The following is a 23,319-nucleotide window of genomic DNA, read 5'->3' as shown; positions in this document are numbered from 1 at the left end:
CCAAATCACACATGAGAAGCAAAGACAGAGGAGGTCTCGCTAAGCAGGAAGGCTTCAGACTGAAGAAGATAGTTCACAAAGTGAACAAAGAACTGAACAAAGATGGTGATAAGTGAGAAAAAGATCTCACAGTCTAAAGACAATCAAAGACACGTGTCTGTTTGTTGGACTTTATTTGTTTAACCGTCTTAAATGGTAAAGAAACATGTTCAAAGAAAATAAAGGTTTTCTAAAAATCAAAAAAATCTCTGTCTGTCTGTCTGTGTCTGTCTGTCGCTCTCTGTCGCTCTCTTCACACTCGCCCACACACCCACACACACACACTCACACACACACTCTCTGCATGAATGTAGTTTTATAGCTTCATAATTTCATGTTACTCTTAAAGAGCTGTGTACATGAAGGCATGTTTGTATTCTTGAGTGTGACGTCTGTTTGCTCCACTAGAGGGCGGTGCAGCATTGTTTTGATCTTCATCTTAAGTGACATAGACCTCGACCTGTTTACTCTGACTTCTGGGCCACAGCCCACCAGAGTTTTCCTGTTTTCTGCTGCTTGAAAGCAGAACGAAGCGAGAGGCAGGCGGGTGTGCTGGAACTGGAACGCTGCACATTGTTCCCACAGCTTCCTCTTCCACATTCCTGGTGTGATTGTGATCTGAGGCCTCCTGTGCTGGAGTATTGTTCTGATGACGGACCTGGTCCACACTAAACCACAGCTGCTCCACCGACCATTGTGGTGCTGGGTTAGGTTGATGGCTATCTTCTGCCTCATCAGTCATCTCTATCGTCTCTTTCTCTCTTTCTCTCTCTGTCTGTCTCTGTCTCTCTCTCTCTCTCTGACTCTCTCTCTGTCTCTCTCTGACTCTCTCTCTGACTCTCTCTCTGACTCTCTCTCTGACTCTCTCTCTGTCTCTCTCTGTCTCTCTCTCTGTCTCTCTCTCTGTCTGACTCTCTGTCTGACTCTCTGTCTCTCTCTCTGTCTCTCTCTCTGTCTCTCTCTCTGACTCTCTCTCTGACTCTCTGTCTCTCTCTCTGTCTCTCTCTCTGTCTCTCTCTCTGTCTCTCTGACTCTCTGTCTCTCTCTCTGTCTCTCTCTGTCTCTCTCTGTCTCTCTCTGTCTCTCTCTGTCTCTCTCTGACTCTCTCTGTCTGTCTCTGACTCTCTCTGTCTGTCTCTCTCTCTCTCTGTCTCTCTCTCTCTCTGTCTCTCTCTCTCTCTCTGTCTCTCTCTCTCTCTCTGTCTCTCTCTCTGTCTCTCTCTCTGTCTCTCTCTCTGACTCTCTCTCTGACTCTCTCTCTGACTCTCTCTGTCTGTCTCTGACTCTGTCTCTCTCTCTGACTCTCTGTCTCTCTCTCTCTCTCTCTGGCTCTCTCTCTGTCTCTCTGTCTCTCTCTCTGTCTCTCTCTCTGACTCTCTCTCTGTCTCTCTCTCTGTCTCTCTCTCTGACTCTCTCTGTCTCTCTCTCTGACTCTCTCTCTCTCTGACTCTCAATGCTGTTGTTTCCTGTTTATTAGCTACTTTCTGTGTAGATTGTAAAGGTTTAAACTGAATTTAACAGTAGATTAATCAAATTTTATGAGTTATCAGAGTCCAGCTCGAACAAGCTCTCTGGTTGTTTGCCATCAAATCTTGCTGAGCGTTTTCTTTTTTTCCAGTGTTTTTGGACTCGTCTGTAGATTTGAACACTTAGTGCAGCCTGCTGTGCTTTCCGCCACATGGCCTCTAGAGGGCAGAGTTCTAGCAAAACGGCTGCGCTGCATTTTATCATTGCATTCTTCCACTATCTGTGCTTACTCTGCAGGCAAGCTTTGGATAAAAGCAAAAAGCAGACCCAGTTGAAATGACTCGAGGACTGAGTGGTATTTTGAGACCTCACATAGGAAAAGAAAAGCTTTTGTATACTAAACAGTTTCATCATCTCACTGAGATTTCCACACGCTGCAGTGGAGGCTGTAAGCAACTCCTTAATGTGTGTCTGATGCACTTACTGGTCTAACATCGCAGCCCTTCTGTTGCTGCAGACATTACATGGATCATTTATCATTATTCACGGAAAAGTGTGGTTTAACTTTGGCCTTTTGCAAAGGGGCAGTATTCAATTTACGCAGTCCACAATTCAACATTGGGTAACTTTAGGGAGAGGTAGAGTGTGTACACATAAACAATGAAAAACATCAGACTTGAGAGAGAATGGAATAGAGGCCGATGAGGCTTGCTAAGCTAAAGCATAAAGTAACCTTTTAACTTCTATAACTTCACTTCTTAATTTTACAACCATCGTCCTTTTGTTCTAAACCTGCATTATGAGATTTTTAACCTCAAATCAACGTCAACCGATAGAGCAACTTTCATTTTATTTATTGGTTTATTTGGTTAGGGACGGTGCACATTAATAAAACATTCCTGTAAATGCCAAGAGGCTATTTTTCATCTGTAGTCCCCATGCAACTATCAGCATCTAATTGTCTAATGGGTATCTAAAACATTTATACTGACTCAACCGTAGAGTCTGTGTGTGGCCACAGATCCAACAATAGTGAGAGAAAAGAGCCTTAAAAGCTTTCATTTCATACTGTAGCACTAACATCCCCTTTACAGTCACTTAGTTCAATATTAATACAAACATGTTTAATGCAGTGTTAATTGGAGCCAGATAGAACAAGTATTGTGCTGTTTTTTGTTATTCTGGTGCATTGGTAACAATAACTCTGCAGAAACGGCTTTATCTCAAAGGATGTTTGCTGCACACTGGTGCTACAGTCCTCTTTTAATTTTAGTGGAGTGTCACGGCATTGTGCTGCTGTTGAGGACCGGTTGTGTTGGTGCTATAACGGTAATGATTTCTTCAGGCAGCAAGCTTCTTCTTTTTTTTTTTACGAGAGTCAGCACAGCGCAGCCTAGCTCGCTCGCTCGCTCACTCACTCGGGATACTTGGAAGGGTTTGAGTTTGCTGCAGGTAGAAGCTGTGCAGCCGAGCAGAGCGCAGCAGTCTGTCATCACCTCATATCTCAGACCACTTTGCTCATTCTGCTTCTCCTCATAACAGAAGAAGTAAAAGTGAGGGGACGGTGGAGCTCTTGTTGTTTAGGAGGGAGTTAGCAAGAAGGCAAACAAGCGTTTGTGTTTGTGAATGCTAAACTAGTAACAACACTGTGACGATGATAAGAGGCTATCGGTAAACACAGGCGAGCCAGAGCTTTCCCCACTTCCTTTACCGCCTGTCAATCTTCCTCCTCCTCCTCTTCTCGGCAGGGTGTGGCCCCGCCTCGTCTCTGTTGTGATTGGCCGGGTGCCCCGGACTTGTGTTATCTCCTGTGGAACATGTTTCTTGTTCCACCCCAAGATAGTGTGCTTGGCACTGAAAAAAAAGAAAGAAAGGTAGCCACGCCCCCACACCCATGATGACATCATGACAAATAAAAAAGTGGCATGTCTGTTTTTGCTTCCAGGCTGAGCAGACAGGTAAAAGTTGCAGCGTCAGAAAGTTTCTCACTCCTGTTCTGAACTAACTAGTAGAGGAAGGAAGCTGTTTTTTATCAGCCAGCCAACGCGACTAACTACTTTAGAGGTAGCGTCTGATCTCGGGGGGGGGGGGGGCCCCGACAGTGACAGTGAGACGGGGGGGGGGGGGGGTAAATGGGGGTAAATATGACAGCTAGATTGTTTTGGAGCATGGCACGGTGCAGGCTGTTGGATGACGCACCAGAGTGAAAGACAGAGAAAGGTGTCTCGGATCATGGAGTTTCTCAAGAGCCTGGTTCCGGGTGTCATGTCAGGAGAGGGGCCCGTTGATCACGGGGGGGGCTTGCCCCGGGACACGGGTCCGCGGCTCCTCCGTATGAAGCGCCTGGGGCTGCTGGCCATGGGACAGACCACCGAGGAGTACCCGGTAGTCCCGATCGTAGAGGTAGATCCGGGGCTCGGCTTCTCCAAGCCAGTCCGATGGAACCGAAACCCCCTCAAAGGTACAACTGGCTCAGCTGCACAGGGATGCAGGGATATCTGTTATGATTGTGTCTTCAGCTCTGCTAATTAACCAGGAAAATAATTTATGTTTTTAGTTCAGTGTTTGTTAAAGCTTTCTTAACATGTAACCAAAGGTTTGGCTTTACCCCCGTCCCCCTTTATGCAAACACGCTAACATGCAGAAACATTGTATAGATATTGAGCTGCATGATTATGGACAAAAACATCAAGTTCACAAAATATAATTGTACCAAAACGTTTGACCTAAAATGAATTAACAGAGCACTTCTTTCACTTTTGGTCAAGTGACCAAAAAAATAATCCACATAAATGCTAATGTTGCGCTCTGCCTGTTGGATGTTTACTGTGAATATGCAATTGTCTGCTTACACGTCAATGACTGTTTTTGCCAGCTTGTTTTGGAGTCTGGTTGCCAAAGAAATCAGAAAGTGCAGCTTTATTATCGATGCTCCAGTTTAATCAGATTCGAAAAAGTTTCTTTGATTTCTAATGAAGAGCGGCCAATGTTATTTTGCTGGGTATTTTTGTTTTGTACATTCATCCATTGTACTTGCCGACTATTGTTTATTGATGAGGTTGTACCGACGTTATGCTGGCCAATGAGAGTATCCTTATATCGAGTAGTGATGTATATGATATGGCCCTGTACCGCTAAAATAAACAGGAAAAAGATAGACAAAATATAATTACAATGAATATCGGATCACTCTCAGTATCTGCAGCTCATCGGTATCTGAGCGCTAGTATTTGGAGCTGCCTTCTCTGGAGTTTGTTGCCAAAGTTTTGAGAGCTAAAGTATGAGTTGTGCTGACAATGTTAATCCTCTGAAGGAGGTCTACCATTGTGTCTATGGATACAGTAGTTAAAGGTTTAGATGTGTGTACACATATGAATTATGTGTGCGTGCAGGCCGATGACTTGTCGTCTGTATGGCTTCTTTTTCTTTTTTGCAGCACTACCTGTCGGCGCACGCTTGCTCCCTGTTTGTTCGTAGCTAAAACGTACCTGAACTCTGCTCACCTGTCCTCTGAGAAGAGGGCTAGATAAGACCGCTAGCTATGCTAACAATGATGAGGCTGAGTTGTGTCTGTGCACATGTTGGTTTGGAGATTCTGCGAGCTGTGAAAATACAGTTTTATCTCGCTGCACTCTGGTTGTTTACGTGTTTGTGTTCAGCTCAGGACCGCTGGGGATGTTTAGGTATTCCTATTGGCATTTCTTCCGACTGCTATTTGGAAAAAAACTTTTTTCAAACCTTTCTTTTCTTTCTTTCCAACTAGGAAACATCTGTCCTATTAGAAAATTCTCCTTTTTTCATCATGCTGGTGGTGGCAGGGGTCACGATGGTGAGTTATGTAACAAAATAAGTGATTTTTGAAGGAGAGTTTTGGCATTCTGGTGTGTTCATACCCCGGGGATAATTTGTGTTTTAAATCAGACCGCCACTCCCTTGTTGCAGAACTGGCAGAGCCAGAGTTGGCTTTTGAGGTGGTGCTGCTGCTCTTTCTTTGCACGCAGTGACATCACCTGAGTACCGCCGAGTTCTTGGGGAGGGTTCTTGATTGGGAGGGTATTTGGTTAATGGGTGCAGCAGGGTTTTCCTGTTTGTGATTTGGGAGTGTTTGGAACCATGTGACTGAACATGAGTGTGAACAGTGCGTAGGGTGTGTATCCAGACGGTCCGGACACACTTATTCATCGGGTTTTCTTACATAGTTTTTGCCCAACAGTAGTGAAACAAAAAACCCTTTTATGGTGCAGACTCATGTTTGAATCATTGTTGCTGCTCTTCCTCAATAAATGCTCCTCCATAGTGAACAACTCCAAGACAGCTCATTTTAAAGAGGCGCTGTGAGTAATGAGCTGACCTTTTTGTACCTGCATTAAGATGATGTTTAATTCACATCATTCCACAGAGACTAAGAATCACTCTTTAATGAAATGAGGCGCCTCTCTTGATTTTGCTCGGCAAGTCTAAGAAATGAGTTTGCTCCGTCTCAGCTTGAGCAGAGGAGAAAGGTGTCTGCGGTTAGCAGGAGGAGCTATTTATAAAGATGGTTTTGATTAGTCACAGTCACACAGCTAAAGAGCATCATAGCTCGGAAGCTGGCTTGGAGAAATCAGCCAATGTGTGTAAAAAGTAGGGTCGGGAATCACCAGAGGCCCCACGATATGATATTATAACAATACTTGTCACGATACGATATTATCACGATACATTATCACGATACTTAAGTCATGATACGATATTATCACGATACTTACGTCACAACATGATGTCACTGTACGGTAATACTCAATTTAGGAGTCAGGACACCACAGATATCGTAGCTTCTTCCATCTTTATGGTTATGAAACTGTGATTTGACCGCAATTACGGCAAAATCGGTTAACCCACACATCCCTAATTGCAATGTTAATAGTTCACATAATGAAAGATCGATACTTGCCGTTTGTGTATCGACACAATATCAATGCGCAAAATATCGCGATCCTCTATCGATTGTTTTCCCCACCTCTAGTAAAAGGATCAAAACCTTCGTCTGACTCTGAGGAGTTTTTTGTCTTAAAAATAATTATTACGAGTATGTTTTGAAAGAGCTGGACCTCAAGGGCGCGTGGAAGTGAGGAGCTAAGCAGGTTGCAGGAGTTGTGCTGCATCCTCAGACTGCTGTGATGGAGCTTAACGGCGTGTCCTCTGCAGCCCAGGCACCACCGGGGAGGTCAGGGATCGAATTACAGCGCCTATCGATTATTGTTGACAACCGCTGCCCTTCAGAGAGGCCGGGGCAGGAAATGCATCCTCCAGCCCGTGGGCTCCTGGGAGGACCAGCTCCTCCATACTGGCTGCAGTCAGGATGGCTGTCAACCACTGCTCCCACTTTGAGAATGGAGCTCCCATAACTCGCCTCGGTGGTGCATTTAGTTGAGATTATTCAATCAGCGAGCTCTTCTTTCCAGGAAGTCGGTTATAATGTTGTTTATTTGAAGTCCTCGGCTTACGTCAGCTCTGTCGGTCAGTAGCTCTTAGCTGTACTGTTCCCAGAGAGATGATGTTGTCGTTATTCTTCCGCATTCCTTAAAAAATAAAGCTGGTTTACAGAAAACAGCGGCTGCAGAGGTCTCTGCATGTTTATATGTGGACTGGTTTACTGATATGAACTCTAATTCTGTTTTTAAACATGATGTGGACACAGTGTTGCTGCCAAATTCCTCCTCCTGCCCTCGGCCCTCCATCTGAAGGTCTTCAGTCTGTAACTTGTGTCTCTTACTCCATGAGACTATTTCACTCACTGTGGCTTTGTTTGTTTTTACTACAATATAAAAGTCCTGCACCTCTATGAAACAACACAATCATGGCTAGAAGTACTTAAACATGTCTGTTGTTCAGTAAAACACAGTTATAATGACATACATCATAAATAAAGGCAAAAAATGAAGTTGAATTTCCTTGAATAATTTTTTCCCACAAGTGTTGCCCATATTGGAAACATTGAGGTTCCACGTGCTATATTTATTAAACTATTTTCATTTTACAACCTCTCTGCTCTGTGTTCATCGACCTGCATTGTTGTCACGTGACTGCCGGTCTTTGCGGGATCAATCATGGCTTCATAGTTGCGTTGAGGAGCTCAGAATTTAATTTTTTTTACAGAATCTGGTTAAAGTAAACGGTTAATCTGGGGCGAGATTTTAAATGAGACATGTTGAATAATGGGATTTTGATTAAATATAATTTTGAGTTTTGATTCGGTTGCTTTTCCTGACGAAAGCATTCTTCACATGTGTTCAAGAACCGTTGAAAAGTAGAAAATCAGTCGATAATGTCTTGTTTTTACAGCTTCTAACTACGATAAACGGCGTCATTTTGGCAAATTTCTTTCTTTTTTTAAAATATATTATATTTTCCGTTGACAAAAACTCACATAGACAATTGAATCAAAATTGACAAAATGCCACTGAAACAAATGCACAAAGGAGTTTCAAACCTTTTGGTTTATGTCAACCATTTTAACAAATGATTACTTTGACTTTTGGGAAATTAATTTATTCACTTTCGGACGGACATGAAGGTGATATAATAAGCACTTGTTCCGAAATTGGGAACTAGTCCTTCAATATAATCTGTTTTAGAATGAGACTTTTGTTGATAACCAAGTTACTGTAACATTAAAATGTCTCTTTGTGATCTACAGTCTCCCTGTAACTGTATCCCCAAACGTCCAAGATGTCACCAGATGAGTTAAAGCCATAAGTTATTGCTGCGATGGGGCTCTAGAGAGTCCGTGCTTGTTTGGTTTCCCTGCATCCGGATCAGCAGCAGCCGGGCCTCCACAAAGCGTCCGCTTGTGTCGTGTTTGTTTGCAGTGAGCTCTGCCTCATTTTTGCATAACTTGTGTAGTGGAGGACATGTGACGAGAGAAGTGAAGACTGAACCAGAGAGAGGACAAAGAGCGTTTGTCTTGTGCAGCTTTTCCCCCTTCACAATGTTTTGTCAACAACCTCAATCCTGCGCCTGACTGCAAATTGCTTGATGTCATGTGGATCTGTTTTTAAGGTAGTCAACACAAGATTAAAGTGTGTGTGTGTGTGTGTGTGTGTGTGTGTGTGTGTGTGTGTGTGTGTGTGTGTGTGTGTGTGTGTGTGTGTGTGTGTGTGTGTGTGTGTGTGTGTGTGTGTGTGTGTGTGTGTGTGTGTGTGTGTGTGTGTGTGTGTGTGTGTGTGTGTGTGTGTGTGTGTGTGTGTGTGTGTGTGTGCGTGCGTCACATCCACACAAACAAAGTTATCTCTCTGACTAAGGTTACATGGTCCTAATAAGCTGTTTACATGGCTAATAAAAATGTATATTCCACTAATATTCCCGTTTCACATGCAGCTGTTGATGTTCTGCGTATTCAGCTGTATTTGACGGGTCGATGTTCTAACGTGTCTGTTGTCACGTCTGAATATGGAAAAGTGGAACATCAGGAGCAACTCGTGCCATTTTGCTTCTTTGGGTCAAAACCATAGACTATATATAAGAAGAGGACGTAGTCATCGTGACGTCACTCATTAGTTTGTGGACTGATGTTTTGAGTTTCGCTATTTCGCCATCGACATCTTGGTTTCCAGTCATCGCCATGTTGTTTTTTTCGCAACCAATGAACAATAGTGACCATATCTGGACTGAGGAGGAGTGACGTAGAGACGCCGTATACGTCTCTGGTAGAGACCTGTCAATCACCGTGTAGCCCCGCCCTAAAGCATCCCCTGCTTTATGGTCTGTTTGACTCTAAATGGACCATAATGTACTAAATGAACATCATGCTGTATTGAAGAAGACTTGAAACTAGAGATTGAGACCATAAACTCATGTTTACAATGTTTACTGAGGTAATAAATCAAGAGAGAAGTAGAGTCATTTTCTCATAGACTTCTATACAACCAGAGGAGTCGCAGAAATGTGGGCTTTCTTCTGGACATGCATCTCGACTCCAGCTTTACAAACTATTGGCTAGTTGGTTTGTGTTCAATGCACACAGCTGGTCGTCTATTGAGACTCCTATTCAGAATGAGCTGTAGACATGTCCAAAGAACGCTTCTAAAACCAGAATACTATCCACATATCACATGTTTTAATCTGAAAATGCTCCATTCAGAATAATTAAGACGGAATACGATAATATGAGCCATACCAAATTAGTAATATTGTCCTACTCTGAATAATGCATGTAAACATAGTCACTCATGCACTGTGTTACTATGCCTGGTGTCTTTTGGATGATGTAATGACTCCACTGGGTGTGAACGGTTAATTTAACAAATAGATTAGATCTGACCTGAGATCAGATTAAACTGATAGACAGTACCAGTAACACAGAGAGTGCAGCCTGACTACAGTTTACTTTGAAGATGGAGGTATACGGGACATAATTCAGGGATATAATTGTTTTTATTTTGAAGCAAAGCTCTGAATAGCCTACCAGTTGTTATCCTCCCCCTTTTCTCTCTCCCTCTCTCCCTTCCTCCCTCGTCTTTCCTTCTCCTCCCTGCTGCAGTCGTGGATGACGCATCACTTTTGCCGTGAAGCTTTACAGGAAGTGTCGTTTTTCGGCACAGTAGCAGCCTCAGACATGCGTATGCATTGCTGATCCACAGCCAGGGAACACTCGCAGCATTTTGATGACATCACCACCCCACCCCTCTCCCTTCCCCTTGTTTTGCTGTTGAAACAAGCTCGCTCTCTCACTCCAGAGAGAGAGAAAGGAGCAGGCGTCAGTAAAAAAAGGGAACAAGAGGGAGGGGCTGCTCGTAAGCGAATGAGGAGGCAGATAAGCTTTTGTGGGCTAGCATTGGCTAACACACACACACACACACACACACACACACCACACAGGAAGAGGAGAGGGAATATTGCCGTGCATTGTTAAGACTTGTACCGCGCACTGTGCTGCTGCTGTTTCTTCCCTATCTGGAGCAACAAAAGTTCTCACGCAGTTTCGTCCTTCGCCTCTCTGGATTTCTCTTTTTTTACTGCGCTGAAATGAGAATGAGGGACTCCGTGGATTGGCAAGTGGGCAGCGAGCGCCGGGGTGGAATACTTCTCTAACTAGCCGGGGCTATACTCTCTCATCTCCTCTCCAAGTGAGCTGTCACTCCTCGGTCAGAGGAAACAACTCTTTTTCAGGATGCTGCCTTTAACCAGCACTTGTAGAGGGTAGTCATCAGCTCCATCCTTCGGGGAGGCAGGTGTTTATTTTGCGACAAGAGTGGAATGAAAGTGACAGGAGCCGTGTAGACTTTGTGCCCGTCTGGGGGGAAGCCTAACTTTTTTTTTTTATTATTGTTGAGAAAGCGAGAGAGAGAGAGAGAGAAAGAGAAAGCCGCCATGCTGAGCCTGCAGGATTCGGTCTTCTTTGAGATCAGCATCAAATCTCTGCTCAAGTCCTGGAGCAGCAGCTGTGAGTACCGTGTCCAGCTTCCACACATGTTTACATACCACACTTATCTGCCACACAGCAGCCAGCAGCAGCATTGTGCATGCTTGCATGCAATCCGGTCGGTGAGATTCCCCATCGCCTCTCCTTTTGTAAGAGCAGCGGTTATTAATGGAGTTGTCAGGATGACGGATTATGTTTGGTCCAGGTTTAGCCGGGCTTGTTTGATGTGTATGCAGGTGGCTCATCATCGTTCTCCTGCTCCTGGTTGTTCCGTAGATAATGTTTCTATTGATGCAGAACACCGGTAGACTCCAAGTACCCTCTCCCAGCTTTATCAACTTTTTATTTTTACATTACAACAACCAGATCTCCAGTTTCCATTAGCAGCTCTCCACACAATCATCTTTTGACTTTTAGAACCCTCGCTCTCGCTCTCGCTCGTTCCCTCTGGGGCGGCTAATGTTCCCCTACTATTGATCCGTCTTCTGGTTCCCTCCTATTATTAGCTTCCCATATATTACATCAGAAATCAAAAAAGGCCTTAGTCTCTGTAGAAATGTAGTGATGGACAAAAGTGGACGGCACAAACTCTGACCAAACGTTCCTCTTGTCCGAAAAAGGAATTTACTGTTTCCTTATTATTATTTTTTTAAAGGGATCAGCTGAGTTGTCGTCCTGCGTTTAAATTAAATTATTTATACTGTGGGTTGGTTGCTTTCATTGTGACGACAGGACCAAAGAAAATAAATCGGTGTTTATAATTTTGTGTTGCAATATTGATATATACCATAATACAGTAGGTAGGTTTACTGGAGAAATCAATTGAGAATCTGCTTTTTTAATAATAAATCAAGATATTTCATCGCATTGATGCAAAAAAAACAATGTCGGTTCTGCAAACAGCACAACGGCATTACTAATATTATTAAATATCCAGATATATTAAAGTGAAGTGAGGGAAAGGTTGTCCGAGTACAAATCCAAAGGTTGAAGACTTCTTTTTTTGTTTTAGATTTTGATAAAAGCTTCACATCAGTGTTCCCTCTGTTTCTCACTCACTCACTCTCTCACACATTTATTCTGATAACGGTCATGAACGTGTCGTACAAGTTTGTTCTAGATATGGACGTTTTAGAGTTTGTTCTAGATATGTGTGGCTCGGGAACTCAAAGTGGATTTTAATCTGGGAACAATCACCAGAGATTTGATTTGGTCCTAAACCATTGAATGATTTACATGCTGTGATAGTTTTTTAGAAATCCGTTCTTGGAGAACTGACGCGATGTTTTTCAAACAACAAAATAATTTTCTTATCTCATCTAGGCTCTAATCTCATGATAGTAAAGCTGGCCAATACAATGGCATTATTATGAGACGATAGGTTTGTAATCGCGTACAGGTTTTGATGAACTAGTTATGGAGGTAAGCTGGTAATTACCAGGGTTTTATAGTATTATAGCAGAAGCAGCCTGACATAATGAAGAGAGCCTCCAGTAATGTCAAGATAATTAGTTTCATAGAAGTGTCATAATTTCTTCTTGGCGTCAATGAAAACAAGCAGATTGACAGTAAAGAGGTAGACAGGAAACGGAGGGAGGGAGAGCGGTATGACCATAGACTGTATAAGAAGTGGAGGTAGTTGGTTTGTGGACTGCCGTTTTTAAGCCTTGAGTTCGGCGTTTTGGCCGTCGCCATCTTGGCTTTTTGCAACCAAGGAACAGGAAGTGACCATATCTGGACTGAGGAGGAGTGACGTAGAGACGCCGTATACGTCTCTGTTAGAGACCTGTCAATCACCGTGTAGCCTCGCCCTAAAGCATCCCCTGCTTTATGGTCTGTGTGACTCTAAATGGACCATAATGTACTAAATGAACATCATGCTGTATTGAAGAAGACTTGAAACTAGAGATTGAGACCATAAACTCATGTTTACAATGTTTACTGAGGTCATAAATCAAGAGAGAAGTAGAGTCATTTTCTCATAGACTTCTATACAACCAGAGTCGCCGCCCCCTGGTGGGCATTAGAGAGAATGCAGCTTTAAGACATGAAGCATTGACCTCACTTTTCAGAACCGGAGGTTGACATGCTGGAATCAAACCGGTGATGTTGTTGTTATGTGGCATGTGTTGTAACCACTTCGCTGCAGAGGCGCTCCAAAGACCACATATTTTAGGGACTTGGACTGAAAGAGAGAAAATTCACTTCCATCAGCGTAACAAGAAATTGTTTTGTTTTGCCTAATTTGAGCTAATTGGACTGATCTTTAAGAGCTCTGCTTGATTTTAGTTTGTTGTGATCACAAGAGGAAGTTAGTCCCTGTGTTGTTGGTAAGGACTTAATTTCTAGCAGTTAACTGTGGTCAACGGTGACGCCAATGTCAGCATTTAAATGTATAGAATGAAAACTAAACTAAGAGGAGCGTGAGTGATGTGAGTCTCTGTTGAGCTTTTCTCTTTTAAAGTTGACATGTTCTCCCGTCTCTTTTGCGGTGCTCTGGTTTCTTCACACAGTCCAAAGATATGAACCTCTTAATTGCCCACAGGTGTGAATGTGAATTTGAACATATTTGTCTACATATTTTGCCCTGTGATCGACTGTTGACTCGGCCAGGATTTACCCTGTAAAATAACGTAAAATAAAGTGTATTTATCACATTTCTCACAAACGCATAGAGACCATAGTTTTGAACTTGACCATCGCTAACCCCCCAAAACATCCAGGACATATTGTATGAAGTCTGAGTAATGAATTGAGAAATCTTCTGTTAGCTTAGCATAAAAACATCCACCTGTTGAATAAACCGCGTTCTTCCATTAGTTCCTCTTTCTTATTACCTCCCCTCTCACCCTTTTCTCCACTCTCACCCTTTTCTCCACTCTCACCCTTTTCTCCACTCTCACCCTTTTCTCCACTCTCACCCTTTTCTCTCCTCTCACCCTTTTCTCCCCCCTCTCTCCTCTCACCCTTTTCTCCCCCCTCTCTCCTCTCACCCTTTTCTCTCCTCTCACTCTTTTCTCTCCCCTCTCTCTCTCATCTCTCTTTTCTCTCCCCTCTCTCTCCTCTCACCCTTTTCTCCACTCTCACCCTTTTCTCTCCTCTCACCCTTTTCTCCCCCCTCTCTCCTCTCACTCTTTTCTCTCCCCTCTCTCTCTCATCTCTCTTTTCTCTCCCCTCTCTCTCTCCTCTCACCCTTTTCTCCCCTCTCTCTCCTCTGTCTCTTTTCTCCCCTCTCTCTCCTCTCACTCTTTTCTCTCCTCTCTCTCTTTTCTCCTCTCTCTCCTCTCACCCTTTTCTCCCCTCTCTCTCCTCTCCTGTGCTGGTTGCCAGTTTTTTCATTGGGCCTCTCAAACAAAGAGGACCTAATTTCTCTCTAAGCTGCTTCAACATCCATCAGTCTCGTCTCTTTTTGTGACGCTTTTTCATCTATCTCATGAAAACACATTGTTTTGTCAAGGTTCAACATTCGTTTTTTTTTTTTTTACCTGCCCAGTCAAGATAAATCTACTTCCCTGTGTAACTCTCAGCAGATATGAGAAAACTGATGGCTCAAGTTTTAAGTTTAATTTAGTTCTAGAGAACGTTTTAAAGACAACACAAGTTCACCAAAGTACCGTACAGTATGAACAATTGTTGTTTTGATGCTTTAGAAACCGGAAGTCTTAAAAATCTAGTTTTAAGTTAATATCTTGCAGCCGAATCAAATAGTTTAGAGGATATTCAACCTTTGTTTCTTTATAACACATTTAATACTTGACTTCTTTCTTTACAGGGTTTGTATAAAGGTGATAAAGTAGTCCATGAATAAGAGATTACAGAATAATTACAGATAATTATGATCCCTCCTCGTGATTGTGGAGGTTGGTTTACGATGTTTTGCCGGTTACACTCGTTGTCCTTTTGATTCTTCTCAGTACATTTTGTTTGTACGCCCTCTGGCGCGTTGAGCATAAACACCTTTGTGCTCGTTAAACAAAGTATACACAAAGCTTAATTATTTGCTTACCACTTGGTAAGTTGTGAGATTTACAAGCCTGACGTTGCATTTTACTTGCCCTGAGGAATCCTTAATCAAGCGGTTGAGTGTTTGATGCTGTTGTTGGCTTGTTCAAAGGTATCTAGACATGTTGGACATTAATACATGTGAGGTCACAGTTTAGCCCTTTTATGATTCATGAAGGAGAGTCCATATTGGTTTCTCAATCTGTCCATTGTTGCACTGACGTCTTGTCAGCTTCTTGGAACAAACCATCTTTGCCCTGCATCTGTTTGACTCTTCTGTAGACGTCGTGTTGGTGAAGAGTAAACTAGTAGTAACTCGTCAGAGTTTAACATGTTGAGACACAATAGCAGAACTGGCACTGCCACATAAACACTGGCAGAGATTCCTTTGTCTCTCTCGCTCTTTATATCTTTATAGAAAACAAACGGACACACTCACGGCCCTGCATTCCTGCAGAGAGAGAGAGAGAGAGACAGACTGAGACGGAGACGGACACAGAGAGTGTGTGTGCATGTGTGTTGTCTTGTCAGGGGAAGTGAGCAGGCGTTTGGGAGGGTTTTATTAAGGTGGAGTCACTGCTCTGATAGTTGTGTAATCTGTTTCTTAACAACCGAGGAACTCTGGCGGGGGGGGGGGGGGGGGGGGGTCATAGGCCTCCCATAACAAAAACAAGCGTGATGTTGGACTCTGCTTCTTTCAGGTTGTTCTGAATCTCAGATACGAGTGATCTTTTAAACACCACAGAGAAACTGTATTTTGTCTGCAGATTACGGAGCTTTATTTTTGTAGGTATTTCTCCGAATGGATGAAAACAGCCTCACTGACAACGTCCAACGGTAGATTCAATCAACCTTTATTTAAATCTCAAGGAATCTTTTTCAATGATGTCGAGAGTGCAAATGGAAAAGAATAAATACACAAAAAGAGAAAACAAAGAGAACACAGTTAAAACCAGTTACATTGAAGAGCGGCGTAGTTTGTAACCATAGTTTTAAAGACACCGGTTCAAGTGTGTTAGGTTTGAGTGTGTTGTGTGTGCAGCAACAATAACTAAAAGCAGTTTTCCCAAATCTAGTGTTTGCACAAAGACTTCACTTGAACGAGTCAAATAATGACGATAGGACCAATGCTATGATATGATGGCAAGTCTCACTGTTAAAGTTAACCTTTACATACAGATTCAGCCACAAAATAACTTTGGACTTGAAATACAAGCCTTTCATTTTTACACATTATTAGCAAAGCACGCTTGACCTTTTGTATTTAGATTTGAATGGGAACAAGAACAAGAACATGGCCTCAGTGTCACAAGAGAGTCTCTAGTGTTTGTCAGTAACGAGTTAAAAAAAAAAAGATGTGTGCAGTGGAGTCAGCTCTGGAAGATAATCTTAATAATAAAGTTTTGGATGAGTGACAGATAAGTGTCATGTCTTAAGGAGAGAGAGTTTTTGTTGTGTTGTGTTATTGGTTAGTGTGAACCAGTCAACAATCTATCTGGCCCAGAGAAAAGAAGGAGGGGGGGTTACAGAGCACTGATTGGCTGTGAGGAGCTGGCTATGTGACATCATTAGGGGTGTTGGTGCAGCACAGTACACAAAGAGGGAAATGCTTGAAAGGCTCTCTGTGCTGCTGGACAACATCACCACAACACAGCCGACGCTGTCTGCCACGCTGACACCTCCCAACCGTCACTTCACTGTTAAAATATAGCTTTAGAGTATTTACATGTTATTCCAATATTATCTTTATGGTGGTGGTGGGTTTGAGGAGGAAGGGTTATTTGTATAACTGTGCAATACTACCATTAATACTGCATTTATACTTGTGTTATATATATTGTAGCATTATGTACATCATTTTATTTACATAGTCATTTATTTCTATTTTTTCTTATACTTTCTTTTTGCTTATATTTAACAGTCAACTCTATATTTTAACTTAATGAAGGATTTTTTTCTGGATCCTAAGTTATCAGAGAAACAAGCTAAGCTAACGTTAGCGGTAGCTCGGCTCGCTGCGTCCGCTGAACATCGTCAGAGAAACACGTGAAGCTGCTTCATTACGTTTTAACTAACTACTGCAATGAAGACAACAACTCCCATGATTCAACGCTGCTTCCCAACATCACCATACTCTGACTTTTGTTATTGTTACTGAGAGACCTCTAGCAGCAGAAAATGACGTATTGAGCACTAAACTTGATCTAATATAATATTGACACTTCCAACTGAAATCTCTGATATTCAGACGGTCAGACAGACGTTGTCTTCTCTCAGGCTATAGAGTCGTAGCTTCTTCAGCCAAGTTGAGCATATTGTGCATATTTTTGTCGTACAAAAAAGGCTTCACATGCGAGGTATGAATGTTTTTCCTTCTCTTAAAAAAAACAACATATTCATTCCAGCACTTCCTCTCCTCAGTGGTGTTAAGAATGTTTCTGAGTGTTTCTGTGACAACCAGGAAGAAACAGAACAAGGCCTCTCTTCCTGGGAGGGAACGAGGTAAAGGGTCACTTTGCTAAAGACTGGACTGGAACCACTGTGGACTGGACCGGATGTTGTGTGGCATAAATCTGAAGAGCACTATTGAATGTTATGAAGCCTTGATTCTTTGAATATGGAGCAACTTGGCCGGCTGTCTGAGCATCTATGGAGACGGGTTTCATGATGATTGGGCAGTTTTCATGCATTTCATTTTATCGGTAAAACGGAGCTGGTACTTCAGTGCTTTATAAGGTCATTTATTGTTTGTGTGTGTGCACTTACCTCACTCTTTCTGTTAGAAATACCCCTCCGATTATTAATGATAAACCTAAATCTGGAGACTCACCACTATTTATGTTGTTGTGAAAACATCTTCAAACAACTATATCTATTCAAGTTTATCACCAAAACTACATTTTACAGATGACATGTGAACACATCATGATAAGGTTATAATGTACCTTCAGCCAGTACTCATGTTCACTGAGCAGAGCCTGAAGGCATCATAATGTAACTGAAGTGAACCTCCGTTGGTTAGCCGTTAACGGTGCTGCTAACGCTACTAGCTCTCCTCCTGTTGGTTAGCCGTTAGTGGTGCTGTTAACGTTACTAGCTCTCCTGTTGGTTAGCCGTTAGCGGTGCTGTTAACGTTACTAGCTCTCCTCCTGTTGGTTAGCCGTTAGCGGTGCTGTTAACGTTACTAGCTCTCCTCCTGTTGGTTAGCCGTTAGTGGTGCTGCTAACGTTAATAGCTCTCCTCCTGTTGGTTAGCCGTTAGCGGTGCTGCTAACGTTACTAGCTCTCCTCCTGTTGGTTAGCCGTTAGCGGTGCTGCTAACGTTACTAGCTCTCCTCCTGTTGGTTAGCCGTTAGTGGTGCTGCTAACGTTACTAGCTCTCCTCCTGTTGGTTAGCCGTTAGTGGTGCTGCTAACGTTACTAGCTCTCCTCCTGTTGGTTAGCCGTTAGCGGTGCTGCTAACGTTACTAGCTCTCCTCCTGTTGGTTAGCCGTTAGCGGTGCTGTTAACGTTACTAGCTCTCCTCCTGTTGGTTAGCCGTTAGCGGTGCTGTTAACGTTACTAGCTCTCCTCCTGTTGGTTAGCCGTTAGTGGTGCTGCTAACGTTACTAGCTCTCCTCCTGTTGGTTAGCCGTTAGCGGTGCTGTTAACGTTACTAGCTCTCCTCCTGTTGGTTAGCCGTTAGCGGTGCTGCTAACGTTACTAGCTCTCCTCCTGTTGCTTTACTGATTGGTTGTTTACAATGAAACATGATCAGAGATCAGCGACTAGAAACACATGTTATACTGATTATTGGAGAACGATCATCAGTAAAACGTTATTGACACTGTGATGGTTAACATTACACTGTGTCATTGATCCGTACGGGTCACAGATGGACAGTGGTCCATTACAGCTCTAATATTTACTCTACAGGACTCAACATTACACCCACATGTGACTTTACTAACATCGATTTCCAAAACTGTGGCCTCGAGCATTGCGTATACTATTTGAATAGGATGACCAAATGATCTGCACCACATGTAAATGTGCAGCGCTCCGGCTTCCCTCCGTGACCCTGGATGAACGTTTTATAAAACTGCTGAAGGAGACGTTCAGTTTTACAGCGTTTTACTTTCCTCACAGCTGAACTCTCGGCCTCTTTGCTTCACTGTGTAATGTACTTTTTTAAAAGGTGTCGTAAAATTGATTAACCAACCACTCCTGCATTTTTTTTTTTTTTTACTTTACTGCACTTCAGCATATGGGGAATGTAATTTAATTAATTGTTTCTGTAGTGTGATAAATCCCAGAAATGGCTGCTTAGATTAAAGTAGTATTAACAGCACAATTTGTTACAACACCAGCCACAGTAGATTCATGTAATCCTCCACAGTTGGCTATATTAAACATTGGTTGACTTGGTTTATATTAGTTATAAGTTAGATCTTGTAATATAATCTTTCTTCACTCTCAGTTAATATCTAGATGACTGCTGTATATTTTGTAAAAGTGTGTTTTACTGCTCTGCATGTTACTTAATGCAAATATAAATGTGTTAATACGATAATATAAACATCACAATCAGTAACATACATTGTTTTACAGGGTTTGATGTGTTCTCACAGCTCAAGAATATAGACGACAACTTGATGTGGCCCTTCTTGTCTTTTCTTGCAGATAAAATAAAAGTATAAACGACAACAAAGACTATTTTCCCAACTTATATAATAAATGTAAATGGACAAACTTGCAGATAAGCCTGAAGACTAAAAAGGGGGAAAAGAAGCAACTAGGTCAGTCTCTCAAAGCAGAAGCAGAGAAGGAGGACAACACCTCGTCCACCTAGTCAGCTTCTACATTCTTAGTCAGAGCAGCTGGGTTCACCTGAAGTTTAAGGTGAACCCTCAAAGACCAACCCTCTCCAACCCTCAAAGACCTTTCTGGGTTATTTTATTAATTAAATTAATTTGCAGCTGAACTAACCATTTGTTGTTTAATGAGGTATCGTAGTGATTTTGATGTGTGCTTTTAGAGAATAAGAAACAAACTAATTGTGTTTAAATATTTAGCTAGCTGTTTCCTAAACTAAGCTAACCGACTGCTAGCTTCATACTGTATTTAGCAGACAAACATGAGTGTGGTGTCAATCTTCTCATCTAACTCTCAGCAAGAAAGCGAGAGCTCTCGCTCTCTCTCTTGTTCTGTCTCTCGCTCTCGTTCTGTCTCTCTCTCTCGCTCTGTCTCGCTCTCTCGCTCTGTCTCTCGTTCTGGCTCCGTCTCTCGTTCTCGCTTTCTCGCTTTTTCTCTCCCGCTCGCTCTCTCGTTCACTCTCTCTCTCGCTCTCTGTCTCGTTTACTCTATCCTTAAGAAATTACACTTATCTGTAGCATCCCAAACTAAGATTCCTGTCTCTCTCTCTCTCTCTCTCTCTCTCTCTCTCTCCCCCTCTCTCAATCAAGCTTCTGCACCGGTCAGCAGCAGCGTGAGTAGACGCCGCCCCCCCTCCTCGGTGACCCCCCTCTCGTGGGAGAAACACAGCGTCGTCTCCACCATGTCGAGCATCACCATCGACCCCGAGCTCAAGCCCGGGGAGTTCGTCATCAAGAGTCTGTTTGCTGAGTTTGCCGTGCTGGCCGAGAAGAAGATCGAGATGGTGATGGCCGAGCCCCTGGTGAGTCGAAACAACAGGAAGTGAAATTCAATATGCGACACGTGATGTGACCCACGCTGCTGAGATAACCGCCTCTCTTTGGCAACTAACTGCCAGCCACTGCAGGAAAAACAGAAAGATGTGTGAGGAACAGGAAAGGCACATAATCTTTATTATTATAATAATAATAATGAGCTTTATTTATGTAGCATTATTCATTACATAAAATGAAGCTCAAAGTGCTGATCAATCAATAAGAGTTATTTTAAAAACAAGACACACAAGAAGCAAAAATAATAAAATCCCAATAAATTAGAGATACAAAAAAGGATACTTCTAGTAATAAAACGAGTTCAGGGTGGTAGAGCAACTGTGAGGTATGAAAACCATAAAAACATGTATGACAAATACAAAATAAATACAAAAAAATACAGTTAGAAAAAGGTGGACTTTTATATTTATATATATATATATATATATATATATATATATATATATATATATATATATATATATATATATATATATATATATATATATATATATATATATATATATATATATATATATATATATATATATATATATATATATATATATATATATATATATATATATATATATATATATATATATATATATATAAAAGTCCACCTTTTGTCGTGCAACACTACAACTCTGCTGTGTTAGTAACTCCTCATTCTGAATCTCTGTCTCTCTCTACAGGAGAAACCTCTGTCCCGATCCCTCCAGAGAGGAGAAGATGCACAATTTGACCAGGTCAGTACCCGATTCTCACATCCCGTGTGTGTGTGTGTGTGTGTGTGTGTGTGTGTGTGTGTGTGTGTGTGCGTGCGTGCGTCGGCCCGTCTGTCCCTCATCTGTAGCTGATGCAGAACTCTATACAATAGGCCCGCCTGCTGCAGAACGCTTTGTTCAGCACGGCACAAAGCCGACGAGGACGTGGTGCTATAGATCCAGCTGTCCCAATTGTGAGTGAGGAAGGGGGGGGGGTACAGGGAGTGTAGAATCGCTGTGTCATCCTCCAGTAAATCAGCATCGGGTGCTGGAGTGTATCAGGCGCCATAAGGGCAGAGGGAGCGGTTGCATAACTCTGCTGCTCCGGCATCCGTCATCATCATCCTCATCACGCTGCACCGACCCTCAAACACAGACTGACCACCTCCCTGTTTTCATGTTTTATGTATCGTCTCAACTGTTCGCTGTGATCTTGAGTAACTACAGTACTGATTTCTTGTTTCTTTCTGTGCTCACTTGTTAGTGGTAGAGTTGGGATTTACTGCTTCCTCATACAGCCGGTACTACACAGAAACACACAGATCATCATAGATTATCTCTATCTCACATGTTGCGTCTAAAAACGCGCGTGGAAAACGCCAGTCGTGCCGCTTTTATCGTTTTTTCCAGTTGCGCAACTTTCAGCCTGCCGCAATGACGACGAGGATGATGATGAAGTTGCGGTGATTTAACAGTAAGTCTCGCTGACTAAACTAAATGGATTTCCAGCGACATAAATCCGTCACAGCAGCTCTACTGCTTGATTTGTCTTTGACTGGCTGACATCTGAACCCAATGTTGTTCCTTTAACGACGAGGGTGAAACGAGAAACAAGTAATAATATTCTGTGGGAAAGGAAATAAAACTCAGCGTAGGACTGAATTTCACCTCAATATATAATATGTTATTTATGGAAGAAAGAAAATATATCTGCCGGTAATAAATCAAGAGAGAAGTAGTCATTTTCTCATTGACTTCTATACAACCAGAGGAGTCGCCCCCTGGTGGACACTAGAGAGAATGCAGCTTTAACACATGAAGCTTTGGCTTCACTTTTCAGAGTTTGCCGCCTGGCTCAAACCACATTTGGAGATGATGATGATGGTAGTAATTAAGGAGTGAGCCTTCTCCCTTCCTTCCCATTTCTGTTGAGTTGGACATGAGAAGACCGAGTTTATGAGCTGAAGCGCAAACAAGCATTTCAATTATCCTGGAAGCAAGAGTTTAGTTGGGTGACGTAAGAGAGGATGTGCAGCGTGTGTTACTCACCTAGAGAGGTGATCCACAACTGCTCGTAAAATGATGGAATGACTTCCTTTTCGCAGCAATTAAGGATATGAAAGCCATCTAACCCTCGTCTCTCCTCAAAGCCAAAAGCCACAATCTGCTGCAGTTTGTCCTCTTTAAGTGAACTAATAAACGTACAAATGGAACACGGAGGATTTGCGTCGCTGCCTTCAGTCTTGTTTAAAAACAACAATTTTGTTTTTTTGCAAACAGAAATATTATACGTGTTTATTTTGCATTCAGAGCGTTCACTGACGAGGTGTGAACTGACCTACTTTGAGCGGTTCACTTCAGATCCGGATCACCCAAAGACGATGTTAGTGCCAGATGTGAACAGAGCCTAATATGTGCTCAACAAGTTATCCAACACCACACTCCTGATCATAATCAATATCTACAGTATGTCACCCAGAAAACTTCTGGTCTGTATTCGACAGGTTGAAGTGTTTAACGTGTGCATTAAAATATCAATGAATGTAATGTTTGTATGTCGTTGTTTTTCCCAGTTAATAAGCTCTATGAGCTCAATAGCAGAACACTGTTTGCCCTCCCTACTGCGCACGCTGTTCGACTGGTACCGGCGGCAGAGCGGCACCGAGGACGAGTCCTACGAGTACCGGCCTCGCTCCAGTACCAAGTCCAAAGGGTGAGACGCTCGTCTTCGTTTCAACTATGTCTTCTTCTTCCTC

At 42.6% G+C, this 23,319-nt stretch overlaps 1 protein-coding gene across 9 annotated transcripts in view; it reads left to right on the top strand.

The window, feature by feature from the left end:
• The first annotated feature begins 3,624 nt into the window (after window positions 1–3,624).
• Window positions 3,625–23,319, top strand: part of fryl (furry homolog, like) — a 65,844-nt gene continuing 46,149 nt past the window's right edge. For 6 of the 9 annotated variants that reach the window (XM_076087326.1, XM_076087321.1, XM_076087320.1 and 3 more), the window contains exons 1-5: window positions 3,625–3,967; window positions 5,270–5,335; window positions 20,355–20,566; window positions 21,272–21,325; window positions 23,137–23,276. In XM_076087326.1, the coding sequence (XP_075943441.1) occupies window positions 3,697–3,967; window positions 5,270–5,335; window positions 20,355–20,566; window positions 21,272–21,325; window positions 23,137–23,276 (743 nt within the window). In that variant the 5' untranslated portion in view covers window positions 3,625–3,696. Of the gene's footprint in view, window positions 3,968–5,269; window positions 5,336–10,120; window positions 10,931–20,354; window positions 20,567–21,271; window positions 21,326–23,136; window positions 23,277–23,319 lie in introns of those variants that run through there. The other 3 variants (XM_076087322.1, XM_076087323.1, XM_076087325.1) reach the window with 3 other exon arrangements.

This window comes from Anarhichas minor, unplaced genomic scaffold, assembly GCF_050575085.1.
Source record: "Anarhichas minor isolate MPS153535 unplaced genomic scaffold, ASM5057508v1 ptg000010l, whole genome shotgun sequence".
Lineage (NCBI taxonomy): Eukaryota > Metazoa > Chordata > Actinopteri > Perciformes > Anarhichadidae > Anarhichas > Anarhichas minor.
Note: the sequence above shows the minus strand (reverse complement) of the source record. Positions and strands in the feature narration are given on the sequence as shown.